The following is a 14,150-nucleotide window of genomic DNA, read 5'->3' as shown; positions in this document are numbered from 1 at the left end:
TCATACATGTATTGGATGTATTGAATATTCAAGAGGATTTCCCTGATTATGGAAAATAAGGTATAAAGGGCAAAGCCACCAAACATTTCTTAGTCACCCGATGTAATACATATAAATCATCTAGAGCTCATGCACCACTTGATCGTTCTTGAAGTATGCAAAAACTACTACATAACAGATAGTTCGCTCTATCAAACTTAAGAGCGGTTCAACTGAAAATATTAACACTTTAATTTAAGTCATAGGTTGCATACGTTTCTTAAAATTCAGGATATGGAGCATGCACGTGAAAGTCTCAGAAACAACACAAGAAGTATACGGAATAATCTGCATAATCTGCTTTTAAGTTTTGGGTGAGTATTGGGAATGTTAAAGATTAGAATTGGGAATTATAAGTGTGTTGTCGTTATACTAGCTTATAGTATTGAGGTCTGCTGTGTAACCCAATTTTCACCCAATACTCATATAAATTTGGTCATATCGAGCAAGGGCTCACCGACGATATTACTATTTCCAATCTTTACTTGTATATAATGTTTTTTTAACCTATAAGCACCCACCCAGACTGTGTTAATATCGATAGGAATATATTAATAAACATTAAACCCATATATCCCTAGTGGGAGAGCTCCGATAATATATATATAACAAAGGAAAATACCTGTACAGAATAGAACATTGGTTTTCGTCCTCTCTATGTGCATTCCCCATTACAATTATGTTGATTTCTATTAAGTACGCCGAACTTCCGAAAACATATTGTTGCCCTCAACTGTAATTAATTTGGATTGGGAAGCATACTCGTGGTGTGTTGTTTTCTGCACCCATTATATACACATGGAAAAAAGTATTGCAACACCAAAAAAAATATCAAGTTAAAAAACACTCTTTATCTTTTTGTGATATAATTTGCTAAAATAGAACTAGTTAGAAATTGTTTAAATATCACCTGCGTTAAATCAATAATTATCGACTCGATAAGTTCTACTGTACTCGTAAAAAATAAAGCAGATGTCTTTATCCTTATTGTATTTTAACACTTCAAATAACCTAGATTGTAAATTTATGTGATTGACACCTTGTGATTGGTCATCAACAACTCATAACTGCACCAATATGTCAGATAATCAGCATGTGAGAAGCAGGTATGTCGCTGTGACAATTGCACGTATTGTTGGTCATTACCATTCACTATAAGTCGTTTTTAGAATAAAAAGCAGGTAACAAACGATGTGAAAGACCTTCCGAGCTCGGGTCCTAAATACTGGTTATCGTGCGATAAGACAGTTTCGGGTATCTCTGCCTAAAAACAGACACACATTTGCCCGTATTCAATATAATGCAGAGCTCGTCAAAGTTGGAAATTATTATTGTGGAGGAAGATCCATTGTTCTAATGGAATTATGTTTATCTTCAGTGGCCCTATCGTAGCCCGAATTTGAACCATATCGGGCATATATTGGACATTATAGGGCGTAAAATGCACGTATGGCCACCCCAGTTCAAACAGGTCATTACATAAACAACCTTCACAACAAATTAGTCGACTTATGACAGGAATCAGAAAAAATTAAAATGCGGTCACCGTTTAAATGGAGGTTGCGCACGAAGTACGAATTCTTTATATGTTTGACATTGTAAAGTTTGACTACAGTAAAAGTTGTAAAAAACATTTTTTTTTATACAAAAAACACTTCATTTTGTTATACAAAAATTAGTTAGATAACACATTTGTATTTATACATTTGTTGTTTGCTCTAGTGCCAATGTTATCATTAGCTACGTTTCTATAATATTTTACAAATATTGTATCATATTCCATCCAAAATAAGAGCCTGATTTTCCAAGTTTTAAAAAAACAAGGTGTTGCAATACTTTTTTCCGTGTGTATACATGTTTACTAAGATATCAAAGTCGATAAATGATACTCATTTTAACAAATTAAGTTCGTATTCTCGATAGCGGCAAATGCAGAAAAAGACCATCTCGGATACACGTCGACAGTAAGTTATCATGCATTATTACGATTGTGAAAGAAAACCACTTAGTATACATGATATATGCTAGATAACTAAATGCGTAAAGATATAACTACATGTAGTTGTTAACTCAGGATTTTTTTTTTCAGTTCAATAAATCCAATGCAATCAATTTTTGTGTTTACTCTTTTTTTCTGACAAATAGTTTTAAATATAAAATTCAAAGAAAGACCAGTTCATACATTACCAAACAATCCTATTTAGTATTTAAGATTTATTCAACTACTATTTACATTTGATGTTCAAAAACATTAGTTTCATCATACGAAAGATACTCACGTTTCAACAAATCTTTCTAGGTTTAAAGTCTCAAGTCACATATAAATATTGATACTGAATAATAGATTTAGCTAATGATGATATAATATCTGACTCTCCATAAGTCGGCTGATTTTTTTTTTTCAAAATGACAACCAATGATAGTAACATGTGAATAAACTCATCATAGATACCAGGACTAAATTAAGTATATGAACCAAACTTTTATACGTTGTAAGTCCGCAAAATAATGTAATGTAAGCAGATTTAAATGAATATTATCTTCAATAATCATTAAACATGCAGACATATATTTGTACCTTTGCCATCTTTATGAAAAGATATTATTTAACAGTAGATGCATGAATGTGTTCTCGGCGAATTAATCATTTTCAAAAATCTTTATATTTAGTTAATTTGGTTTATGAATAATGCTTTGGTAAAATGCTTTTACGCGTTTACAAATATTTGATTGGAATAAAAAGGATAAAAATAAATGATAAAATGTTGTTATACACTTTAATAATCTAATGGCAATTAAAGAAATATACAAATAAACTATTTAATGAAAAATAGCATGACAAATAAAAAACTTAAACATCGTTTGTAAATATATTATTAACATTATCATACAAAGTTTCAGCTTATAAATGGAAAGAGGCTGCTAAATATATGTGAAATGTTAAATCATGAGAACTATAACAAAGATAAATATCATTGTAATGCTTTGCTATAAACTAGTTACTGTACAATGTTATAATGTGAACGTGGTGAAGCTATACGAGGACTCCCATTTATACATTGTCATAAATTCTAACATTATTTGGCCTTAATCGTGTTAATATTCTTTTTATTTGAACGTCGCTAATTTCGTTTGAAATAGGGTTTTTCCCGCTTGCTATTTGTAGTTATTATTTATAGATGGGAACTAGTTTAACTATTTCATATACTGGTTTTGTAACAGTATGTTCTATTTATAAGTTTGATGTTAGGTGCAGGAGGCACGAGGAAAGTTTTGTTTTTTATGGGTGGGGTTTAAAGGGACTATATAAAGTTTGGGATTTAAATGTATTAGTATCGAAGGTGCTCGCAGTTACGTCGGATTGAAGTTGGTCACATAGGTATATGTGCAGTTGCTGCTATGTTTATTGTTGGTACAGGCGTTGGAGGTTTTAGCCGGGGAAAAAGAAACGATGCAAAAGAGGAACAATGTTATATGTCATGTGTTTATATATTGTTTCAATTGAAGAACTATGTACAATAAAGTAAACTAAAGTATTGTATCTCAAGAGAAAATAAGATGTTACTGCGAGCAACTAAAACACGGAACTCATGTTTAGAGTATACACTTTTCAACATGGTATCTATGACAAATGTTTTTAATAAAAAAAAAACACTAAATTTGAAGCGATGCTTTTTTTTTTATGGTAAGTAAGGCCACACCAATTTTAATCCTTGTTCGACGTACCCGCTTGCGCCTCTTTTTTAGCATTTTTTTTTTAATATTCCTGCTTCCTGCATCGGGAAATGTAATCATGTCCATTTCACGCAACATTTTTTTGTAAATATTATAAACAGATATTAACACTTGTTTTCAAAATTTCCAGTCTTACCTGTAGATAATGTTTTTTTAACCTATAAGCGCCTACCAAGAATGTGTAAATATCGATATGAATATATTAATAAACATTAAACCCATATATCCAAAGTGGGAGTGCTCCGATAATATATATATATAACAAAGGAAAATACCTGTACAGAATAGAACCTTGGTTTTCGTCCTCTCTATTTGCATTCCCCATTACAATTATGAACTTCCGAAGGAATATTGTTTGCCCTCAACTGTAATTAAATTGTATGCTAATATGAATATGTGGATAAGAACGTTGATTTTCCTGTTTGCATTTTTTACACTAGTAATTTTGGGATCCCTTATAGCTTGCTGTTTGGTCTGGGTCAAAGGCCTGTGTAAAAGGCCGTACTATGTCTATGTCTGAGTCTATGACCTGTATTTGTTTTTAACAGGTTGGATACAAACCTCCCTAATGGGTAATGTTTTACTGTTGTCGAAAGGTTAAAAGAGAAATTAAGCATTTTTAATCTAAAAGGAGGAAGTTCATTACATTTGAAACCACTTTTCTAAAATAGGGGTCAACTTATTTTGAATAATATAACAGAAATTGATATATGTTGATGTCCAGGAATATTACAAAATTCTTGGACATATTTTGACCATTTAATACTAGATAGATGTATTGTTCTTTGGGGGAAAATGGGCCCTTTGTGTACTAAAAAGTGTGTTTTTCAAAAAGATATATAAATCAAATTGAACCCTCATAAAAGGAATATTTATAACATTGAGGGGTTGTTCCCAACCTGATTATGACATGGATGGAGACTTGGCACACATAGAATACGATTATTCTCAAGCTAACCATCAGACTTTAAGTTTTGAGGATGGATCAGAAATTGTATGTGCGTCGTTTCGAAAGTACATCATCTGTCATAAAAAGGTTCCGGGAAAAGATGTTGATAAGCATTCAAAAAATAACTTAATGTCCATTAGATTGGCAACCATTATGTTCGCAGTAGAAGAGAGTCTATATATTAATACTGTAATACTTTTACTCGCGTAGTGGTATTATATAAATGTACACATTTGTACACATTTTAAGATTCTACAAAATCTATTGAAAACGTCTTTTTAAATTTCTCTTCTTGTATGATTTTGGATCAATCAAAACTTTTGATTTTTCAACATGTCCAACCCTGTATTCCACGATTCACCTTTTGAAACTAAAAATTCGTCTAAAATACTTATCCGTATTGCATTTCGCAATAAAATGGAAGGATTACTATTGCACGAAATAAGGCAGCTTTTTTTGATAGTGAAATAAATTTTAAACAGAGGAATAAATTATCAGTACGCCGGAATTTCGTATTGACGACATAATTGTTGAGTAGATAGACTTTTTCACCAAAATGTCGGAAAACCTATGGGAACGAACTATGCGCCTCTCCTTGCCTACATCTTCGAATGAACATTAATGTTGGAGTTCAGGTAAGCATATCTGCAAAGCTAGAAATAAAAAACACCAGCAATTGCTCCCTCTATCTCATCATGCTCATGTTAAGACTTAAGACTTATTTCTCGAATTTTATATTAACAGTCATTGCAGTGTCTTTTGTTTTTGCAGTTGTGCTTTGTCTAAGAACCTTGTTTTTATGTATAAAGTTGTGATACGGTGATGACATTATTCACATTTTTGACTTTTTTGACAGTATATTATGTTTATTTGTTTTGTTTGTACATTAACAAAATAATCGATTATTATGCGTCTGTAATATAAAAAGGGGTTATCTGGTTTTTAACCAGGTGTAATACACTCTTTTCTACATTGTTTGTACTACGCCAGGAATATAACGGCTGTATATTCATTCGTTGAACATGTTTAAGTTTTTGAGTTTGCTATTTGAGTGTGGACTTTCAGTTTTTAATTTTAGAAGAGTTTTTTTTTGTTATTTTACCTTTAACAGCATTGTTCGATGCTTTTTACATCTCGAAAACAAAAAACCAACAGACACAAACAATCTTTATATCTATGGAAAAATTTAGGAAAGGTTTTAACTAATGTTTGGTAACGATTTTCCTGGTTTAATAATTTACCAGTAATACATAGGTTGCCTTCGTTAAAATCAAAAACATTACAATAGACACGGACGTAACGAACAAGTTGTGAAATATTAACACCGTAAGATGGTGCTAAAGGAACATCACCATCTAAAAATGGAAAATTAACAATAGGGAACGAAAAATCGTCTCTTTTGTCGTAAATTTTAGCGTTTAGTTTCCCGTTTACAACCGAAATATCTTACATGTCTTGTTTTATTTTGTCCTTTTTTCGAGGTAAAAATAATTGCATAATGTGTGCCTGTGATGACCAATATGTAGTGAATAATCAAAGTATATAATATGTACATGGTGCATGCTATTGTACGGAGGCACTGTTTACATCAATTCAAGTATTGTGCGTTTTTTGTCTTAAGTTTAAATATACTAACGCATAAATACATATAATCAAAGGTTGCGATACTACGAAAGTGAAACTATTTTAGCTATGAAATTATATGTTTCTGGACTGACCTCGGTCAAATAGTTACTATTTATAGAAATGTATGCTTGTACAGTGCTTTGCAGAAATCGTTTGTATCCAACAGCTATATATTTCTAAATAACTCAAATACAAACATGTTGTTATATTTAAACTGGTCTTTAATGTACTTGACACATCTACACAAGTATATCATTGCTTCTCGATCATATTTCAAATTGAATCTTCATGATCTTCTAATGCAGACCTCTGGAGTTATCAAATATTAAAAACCCTCGAAAAAGTTTTAACCGCGCTCATGATACAGATGGTCTAGTTTTACACGTTCTTATTTTACCATTTTAACCAAAAATCTTAATTTCAATCTTTCAAAAATCGAAATGATCAAAACTTTACGTTCAATTTAGTATTTTCAAATCTTGCTTAAATATGTATTTTTTTAATTTTAAAATTTTGAATATTTGGTTCAAGTGTTACACGGACCATGTATCATTCAATATATGGTATATAAAACAAGTGACAAGTCTGTTATTCAAATTCCGCACCTTTAATTGCATAATTGGTTTAGAAAATATTAACGATGATAACAGTAGAAAAAAAAAATATATCTCATCAACACATGTATGAACATACTTCTCAGAATTAAACTGAAAACAAAAATCATTTATGTGTATCATTTAATGTATGAAAACAATTGTACGAATAAATGTACAGATTACATTTTAGACCCTGTTTTCATGGTTTACAGAACATTCATTGTGTAGTGTGATATGTTAAGCAATTGCATCATTGACTTACTAATTTGGCGAAAGAATATCTGAATGGTTTTATGTTTGTGTCTATCCCCTTTACATTTTAAATATCTTCACACTTTTTCCATGAACATTTCAAAACGTGCGGTTAAAATGAAAAAGTGTATCGATAAATCACATGCTTTTCAATGTAGATCAAGATACTTCAACTGAGTGATTAACTTTGTAAAAATGTCTTCCGACCATAAATAACGTCAAAACAGAGTGTGACCGAGAACGGCTTTCAACATTTTAATCGAATATTTTTATTGTTTTAAACTTACAATATCGCCGTTAGGTATTTAAATTATTTATTCAATTTATTTACTGCAGATAAAACAAATATTTGTTACAAATCCTTTCAATTTAAGAACAATACATTTAAGAATTAATACTTTTGGAAAACATAAGAGTCAGTGTTAACTCGTTTTGAAATCAATGTTAGACACTTTAGATTTGTTTTGCTGAATCATGAAAAAATATAGATAATTGTAAATGTGTTATCGATTTCTATAATTGTGTCATTGAAGATGCACTCTGAATTAGGAATGATATACTAGAATGTGAGTATATATTTTTTAGCTTTGCATAATACAATATGAATGTGATCATGTGAAGGATTTAAAATTAAGCATTTACATGTGCATGTATGAAAGTGTATAGTTATGTTTTTGAACGTCGGCAATTTTTTTCCTGCAAGCCTCGATGTTATGCGCAAGCAGCTCAAAGCAACATACACCATTTTTTTTTATTAATTGGACACGTATGTAAGTCCTGATATTTTTCAATTCCAGAGTGTATAACAGGCCCAATAGCTACCACTTCAGTGTTGACATGATTATGAATTATAATGTCATGTTTATAAAATTTCTGTTTGCAAAAGTATCAATCATTCGAAATACTTAGGATTTTCTTATTCCAGGCATATTTTACTTACCGTATTTGGCACAGCTTGTTTGTAGTTTGGGTCCCCAATGCCTTTCAAATTTGTATTTGTTTGATTTCCTAACGATTTTAATCTGAGCGTCACTGATGAGTCCTTTTTTTAAAGTACGTCAAGCGTATTGAATCATAAGTAATAACAACAATGGCAATACACAAATAGTCAAATTAACCACAGATAACAAATCGATACAATAAATGTGATTCCTGGTTGAAATGAAGCAACTGCATCTGTTACGTGCATCTTTTACGTGTCTGTTAAAGTTTTTAGAATAGTATTCATAACATTGAAAACATCTACCATAAATGCAGCATAAATCTATCGGTTAAATAAATATTAAGGGAGGTAAATAGTTATCATAGGTACCAGGATTATAATTTAGTACGCCAGACGCGTGTTTCGTCTACATAAGGCTCATCAGTGATAACAAATATTTATAAAACCAGACACGTACAAAGTTGAAGAGCATTGAGGATCCGAAATTTCAAAAAGTTGTGCCAAATACGGCTATGCCTGGGATAAGAAAATCGACCCAGTGGTAAGTTTGGTATAGTGCTTCACCTTAAAAAAGTCTGATTCTTTTAAAAGATACAGACAAGAAATTGATTGTCGACTTATGAATTCGAATATCCCATTTTGTACCTCTTCGCCTTTTCGTTTCAGTTATTACATTTAAAATCTAAACATAAGCAAGTCTTCTGTTAATAGATAAAGATCATAATTTGATATGGTTTATACCAAAGCTAAAATATGAAAATAATGAGAGAATAAACCATATAATAATATATAAAAAAAGTATGTCCATGTGGGAATATAGCACACACATATACATTCTATAAGCGATGTATTGGTTTTGGCTGCTCGACTTAAAAAGCATGTAAACTAATAATCCCTTCTGTAGGTATGTTAGCCACCCTGATTATTATATTATTTCCTATTTGGAAGAAGAACATTTCTGTACCGTTTGAGAGTATTATAACCTTATCATACTAAGGACCGTTCCATACTTCAAACCATATCACAAGAAGTTTGGTCTTGGAATAACGTCACATTGATGCACTCAAAACAATGCATTACTAATTTTACTTAAAAGAACTATTGTTGTTACTCGAATCAAGTTAAAAAAACAAGTAAAAATGTAATCAGAAAAAAGGAGTAAATACTAGCAATTGTACGTAAATAGCTAGTAATTAAATGCAAGTATTTTTAATATATCCTAAGTAAATTTATTTATTGAATGGCAACTATTTTTTTTTTTAATTTATTGAACCATAAAACTTATGTTTGACTCTTCACATAGCGATGCGGATTATATAAAATATGAAGAGTCAAAATTTAATTTCATGGTTCAATAAATTCAAAATAAATTATTACCATTCATTATACATAAATTCAATCAAAAATCAGACTTTAAAGAACTTTTTATATTATTTGTATTAACAAAAACAATGTACACAAATGTTGGCGTATGAATACACAACGTCAGAGTGGGCGTGTCGCCATGAAAATTAACAACTTTGAAAATAAAAGTAATATTTTTAACCAACATTACCAATGAAAAGACTGTAAATACATCTAATTTATGTATGTATACATAATTATTGATTCTTTTGCCTTACATTATGAGTATGCTTCTTATTGTAGTATGCAATTATTTTAATTCGCGTTTAGTATCTCTTTTAATAATAGAAGAAAAAACCATCATAGATATCAGGAGTAAATTTTGTATATACTCCAGACGCGCGTTTCGTCTACATGAGACTCATTAGTGACGCTCGAATTCAAAAAAGTTAAAAAGGCCATCATAAGTACAACGTTGAAGAGCCAATAGGAGCAAAATTACTAAAAGTTTTGCCAAATACAGCTAAGGTTATCTATGATTGAGATAGAAAAGCCTTATTTTTTCAAAAATTAAACGTTTTGTGAACAGTTGCACATTTATAAATATAACCATATCAATAATAATTCATGTCAGCACAAAAGTTCTGACTACTGGGCTGGTGATTCTGTTGATATATATTGTTTTTTATTTAGTATTGTAAGTATTTTGTTATCGCTTGTAAAAAGTAAAATCACAAAAATACTGAACTTCGAGGTCAATTGAATACAAAAGTTCCTTATAAAATGGCGAAATCAAATGATAAAGCAAATCAAATGAATGGACAGCAACTGTACGATTTCTGACTTTGTAAGAACAATTTAAAATGTATAATGTAAGACACTTTTATATTTAATTGTAGAGTTAACATGGGCTACCTCCGTAGCAACTCTTTGTGCCTCATTTTCATCTAATTGAAATAGTAAACAAAGAGTAACCAGGAATATGAATAGCCACAACATGTCTTTTTTGTAAATTTCTCATTTCCTTTTATTCTTGTCAATAATGTATGAGTTTCAATAACCGCAGTTATGTGTTTGTTCCATTTCAAATCGTTATGCGTTCAAGCCATTAAAAAATAGCTTATCAAAGTCAAATGGAACCTTAATTCTGATTTGCTGAATATTTTTTTCAGTTTCAAATAGAAAGGCCTCTGGAAATATAATACACTAAAGTACCCTTTTAACTATTAATTTTAGTAACACCAAGTTTATATTATGACAGTTATATAAAAATGCTAGCTTAAAGATATTTTGATCATTTAAGTAATTGATATCGTATATTCAAGATATCATTTTTAGTAATCTGAAGTAATACTCGAAGTTTTATCAAGTAATTCAAAGCAAATGTTTAAATATTTCAAAGTAATATGTGTATTTAAAGAAAAATCCTTGTCATTCAAACAAAATGTAGCAATAAACAAAAAAACTATGTCAGTTGGATACTACATGTATATATGCCCTTGCATTTTTACTAGAACATATTTGTGTTCGCTTCGGAGATTCCGTATATCGTCAGGTTATCGGGATTCCAATGGGAACTAACTGTGCATCACTTATTGCGGACCTGTTTTTGTATTGCTATGCGTTACAATTTATGACAAAAATCAGCAAAGACCCATCGAAACAACATCTGATAAACAAATTTAATAATAGTTTTAGATATTTGGATGACATTTTGGTTCTCAATAATGACGTCTTCAGTATGTATACTAAAGAAATTTATCCTTTGAACTTACTTTAAATAAAGCTAATACTAACAATGACCACTGCCCATTTCTCGATCTTGACATCTATATCATTTACTAAAAGCAGATATCCTTTATTCGGGAAGAAAAGGTTAAGAATCCTTGAATGTTAAAGGGTTAAGAACGATTCTTAACCCTTTAACGTTCGTCCGGTCAATTTGACCGATAAGCTTAATTTGTGGCGGAGTAGTTTGCATGAAGTGTTGTATCGTTGACAATTTTTGACGTACATATGTGGTTGTGGGCTCAAATTGAAGATCAGTATACCACCAACTTGATTTTTGGTGTCTGAAACCACCAAAATGCAATGCATTATGTCAATTTGCCCTATATTGACAAGAATTGTTTTGGGGAAAACTGTTTTATTTTCATTTTTAAATAGAATATTTTCACAAAATGTCACAAGACAAATTGTTGCTGTTTTTTGTTTTAAAATGACAATTTTGATAACTGTGCCGTGGTCATTTACAAGAATACTATCAAAACTGTAAGTAAAACCCATACACATACAAAAAATCTGATTCATAGAGTATCAACACTGAAACAAACTCAAATTACACGGAATTTTCATGTTTTGTTTTGTCAGTTTTTATAGCAAAAGAGATGAGAACACCTAAAATGTGTTAAAAATTGTTAGCCAAGTCGAAATAGCAATAACAAATCTTTGTTTCTTTAGTGTCTGGTTATGAGGGTGTTGGATATCGTATTGCTAAGGTATAGAAATAGTGACATATAGACGAAAAAACGAACATTTCCGAATAACTTTCATACAAATTTGCTTGAAAAAAATAATAATTTTCAAAAAATAGCTTCTTAAGAAAACGAAGTTGGATTATGTTCTCCCAAAATTAATTTCTAGTCTTACAGAGAAGGTGACTTATATGCTTAAATTTCATAAGTTTTCCAATGGTTTCTGTGGCTCAGTGGAAAGATGCACAGTCTTACACCCGGATGGTCGGGTGTTCAAACCTCACTGCCGGAGGATGAAAAAATAAATTCCTATATTAAATGTAACTTAACTTAACTTTCAATTTCAATTAAGACAACTGATATACATGATTACATCAAAAAGAAAATTTTACCCCCCCTTTTTTTCTCCCCTCAGTCTGTTTTTGTTACATTCTTAGCCTGGGCACTCAATAATACCAGATTTTCATTCAATATTTACTCAAAATTCTTTCCTAAAGCCTCATTCTGTAAGCAGTTATGAATAGTACATCTTTAACATAAACTTGGGCCATTTATTTGACTATGACAAAAATTCTCAAAAAATCCACTGTTTTCCGGTGTTTCCGGTGTTTCCGGTGTTTCGAGTCTTGATATTTCTACCAATCAGACAGATTTTGCATATTTCTTTTTAAGTTTTCACCGATAACGTTGCCGAAAGTCTTCATGCATTAATGTAACACTAAAACTATGTTCTATTTTTGTCACTAAATGTCTGTAAAACCGCTTTTCCGCTTGATTTGTACATTTTTGTCACTTTAATTCAGCATGTCACGTGACTTTTGAGAGATATCACGTGACCAATGTAAGAATTATTTTCCTTAAATCAAGTTTTCCTGAAACCTTGGTCAATTATCTATCAGATGAGTCTAACTTGTCCTTTGAGTGAGCTTTTTATCGAAATGTGCAATTGATTGAAACCAGATATCCTTTATTCGGGAAGAAAAGGTTAAAAACCCTTGAATGTTAAAGGGTTAATACTAAAATTTATGATAAAAGAGACGATGTTTCATTTCCTATCGTTAATTATCAATGTTTAGATGGTGACGTTCTCTTGTCACCATCTTACGGTGTTTATATATCTTAACTTGTACGATTCGCTCGTGTATTTAACAATATTTTAGATTATAACGAGAGAAATTTATGTATTACTGAGACATAATCACACCAGGGTTTTCGATATCACAAACTAGTCAAAACATTTACTAAATTTTACCATCGGTAAAAGGACATCATTCGTAGATATAGCTCAACATGCAGACTTCTTATACGTTTAGGTATTTCACATCCATTTTTTTTATGGAAATATTCTTTATAAAGCACAACAATGTCAGTATTCACCGCAAAAACTAACAAAATATTTTCATAGACTTATTTAGAAGGGATATTGTTACGATACTGTTGTCAGGTCATTAAAGATTGCATATTTTGGCGTTAATATTGATTCACTTATAGGGTATTCGCATCGGAACTAAACACATTTATTTAAAAAAAAAACAGTTGCTGGCGTGACACGGGTTATGTTCTTCTCATATATGTTATGATGGTATGATACTAAACCGCTAACTGGAAGGATTGTGTCTGATATTCATAGATGAAATCATAATCTTTCAATCAGTTTAATTGAAGTCTGGAGCTGGCATGTAAGTTGACTTCTAGCAGTCTGTTGTTATTTATGTATAATTGTCATTTTGTTTATTTTCGTTGGTTACATCTTCTGACACCAGACTCGGACTTCTCTTGAATTGAATTTTAAATGTTCGTATTGTTATGTGTTTACTTTTCTACATTGGCTAGAGGTATAGGGGGAGGGTTGAGATCTCATAAACATGTTTAACCCCGCCGCATTTTTGCACCTGTCCCAAGTCAGAAGCCTCTTGTCTTTGTTAGTCTTGTATTCTTTAATTTTAGTTTTTTGTGTTCAATTTGGAAATTAGTATGGCGTTCATTATCACTGAACTAGTATATATTTGTTAAGGGGCTAGCTGAAGGACGCCTCCGGGTGCGGGAATTTGTCGTTATATTTAGGACCTGTTGTGGACCTTCTGTTGATGTTTTTTATATAGTCAGGTTGTTGTCTCTTTGATACATTCCCCATTTCCATTCTCAATTACAAAGTTATGTTCCTCTCAAATATTTCATGATGGTATAATACT

General features: G+C 31.0%; 1 protein-coding gene across 1 annotated transcript in view; it reads left to right on the top strand.

Moving 5' to 3' along the window:
• The first annotated feature begins 4,684 nt into the window (after positions 1-4,684).
• Positions 4,685-14,150, top strand: part of LOC134699833 (transient receptor potential cation channel subfamily M member 2-like) — a 34,211-nt gene continuing 24,745 nt past the window's right edge. The window contains exon 1 of the mRNA XM_063561243.1: positions 4,685-4,768. Coding sequence (XP_063417313.1) covers positions 4,685-4,768 — 84 coding nt within the window. The remainder of the gene's footprint in view (positions 4,769-14,150) is intronic.

This window comes from Mytilus trossulus, unplaced genomic scaffold (genome assembly GCF_036588685.1).
Source record: "Mytilus trossulus isolate FHL-02 unplaced genomic scaffold, PNRI_Mtr1.1.1.hap1 h1tg000085l___fragment_1__unscaffolded, whole genome shotgun sequence".
In the NCBI taxonomy this organism is placed as follows: domain Eukaryota; kingdom Metazoa; phylum Mollusca; class Bivalvia; order Mytilida; family Mytilidae; genus Mytilus; species Mytilus trossulus.
Note: the sequence above shows the minus strand (reverse complement) of the source record. Positions and strands in the feature narration are given on the sequence as shown.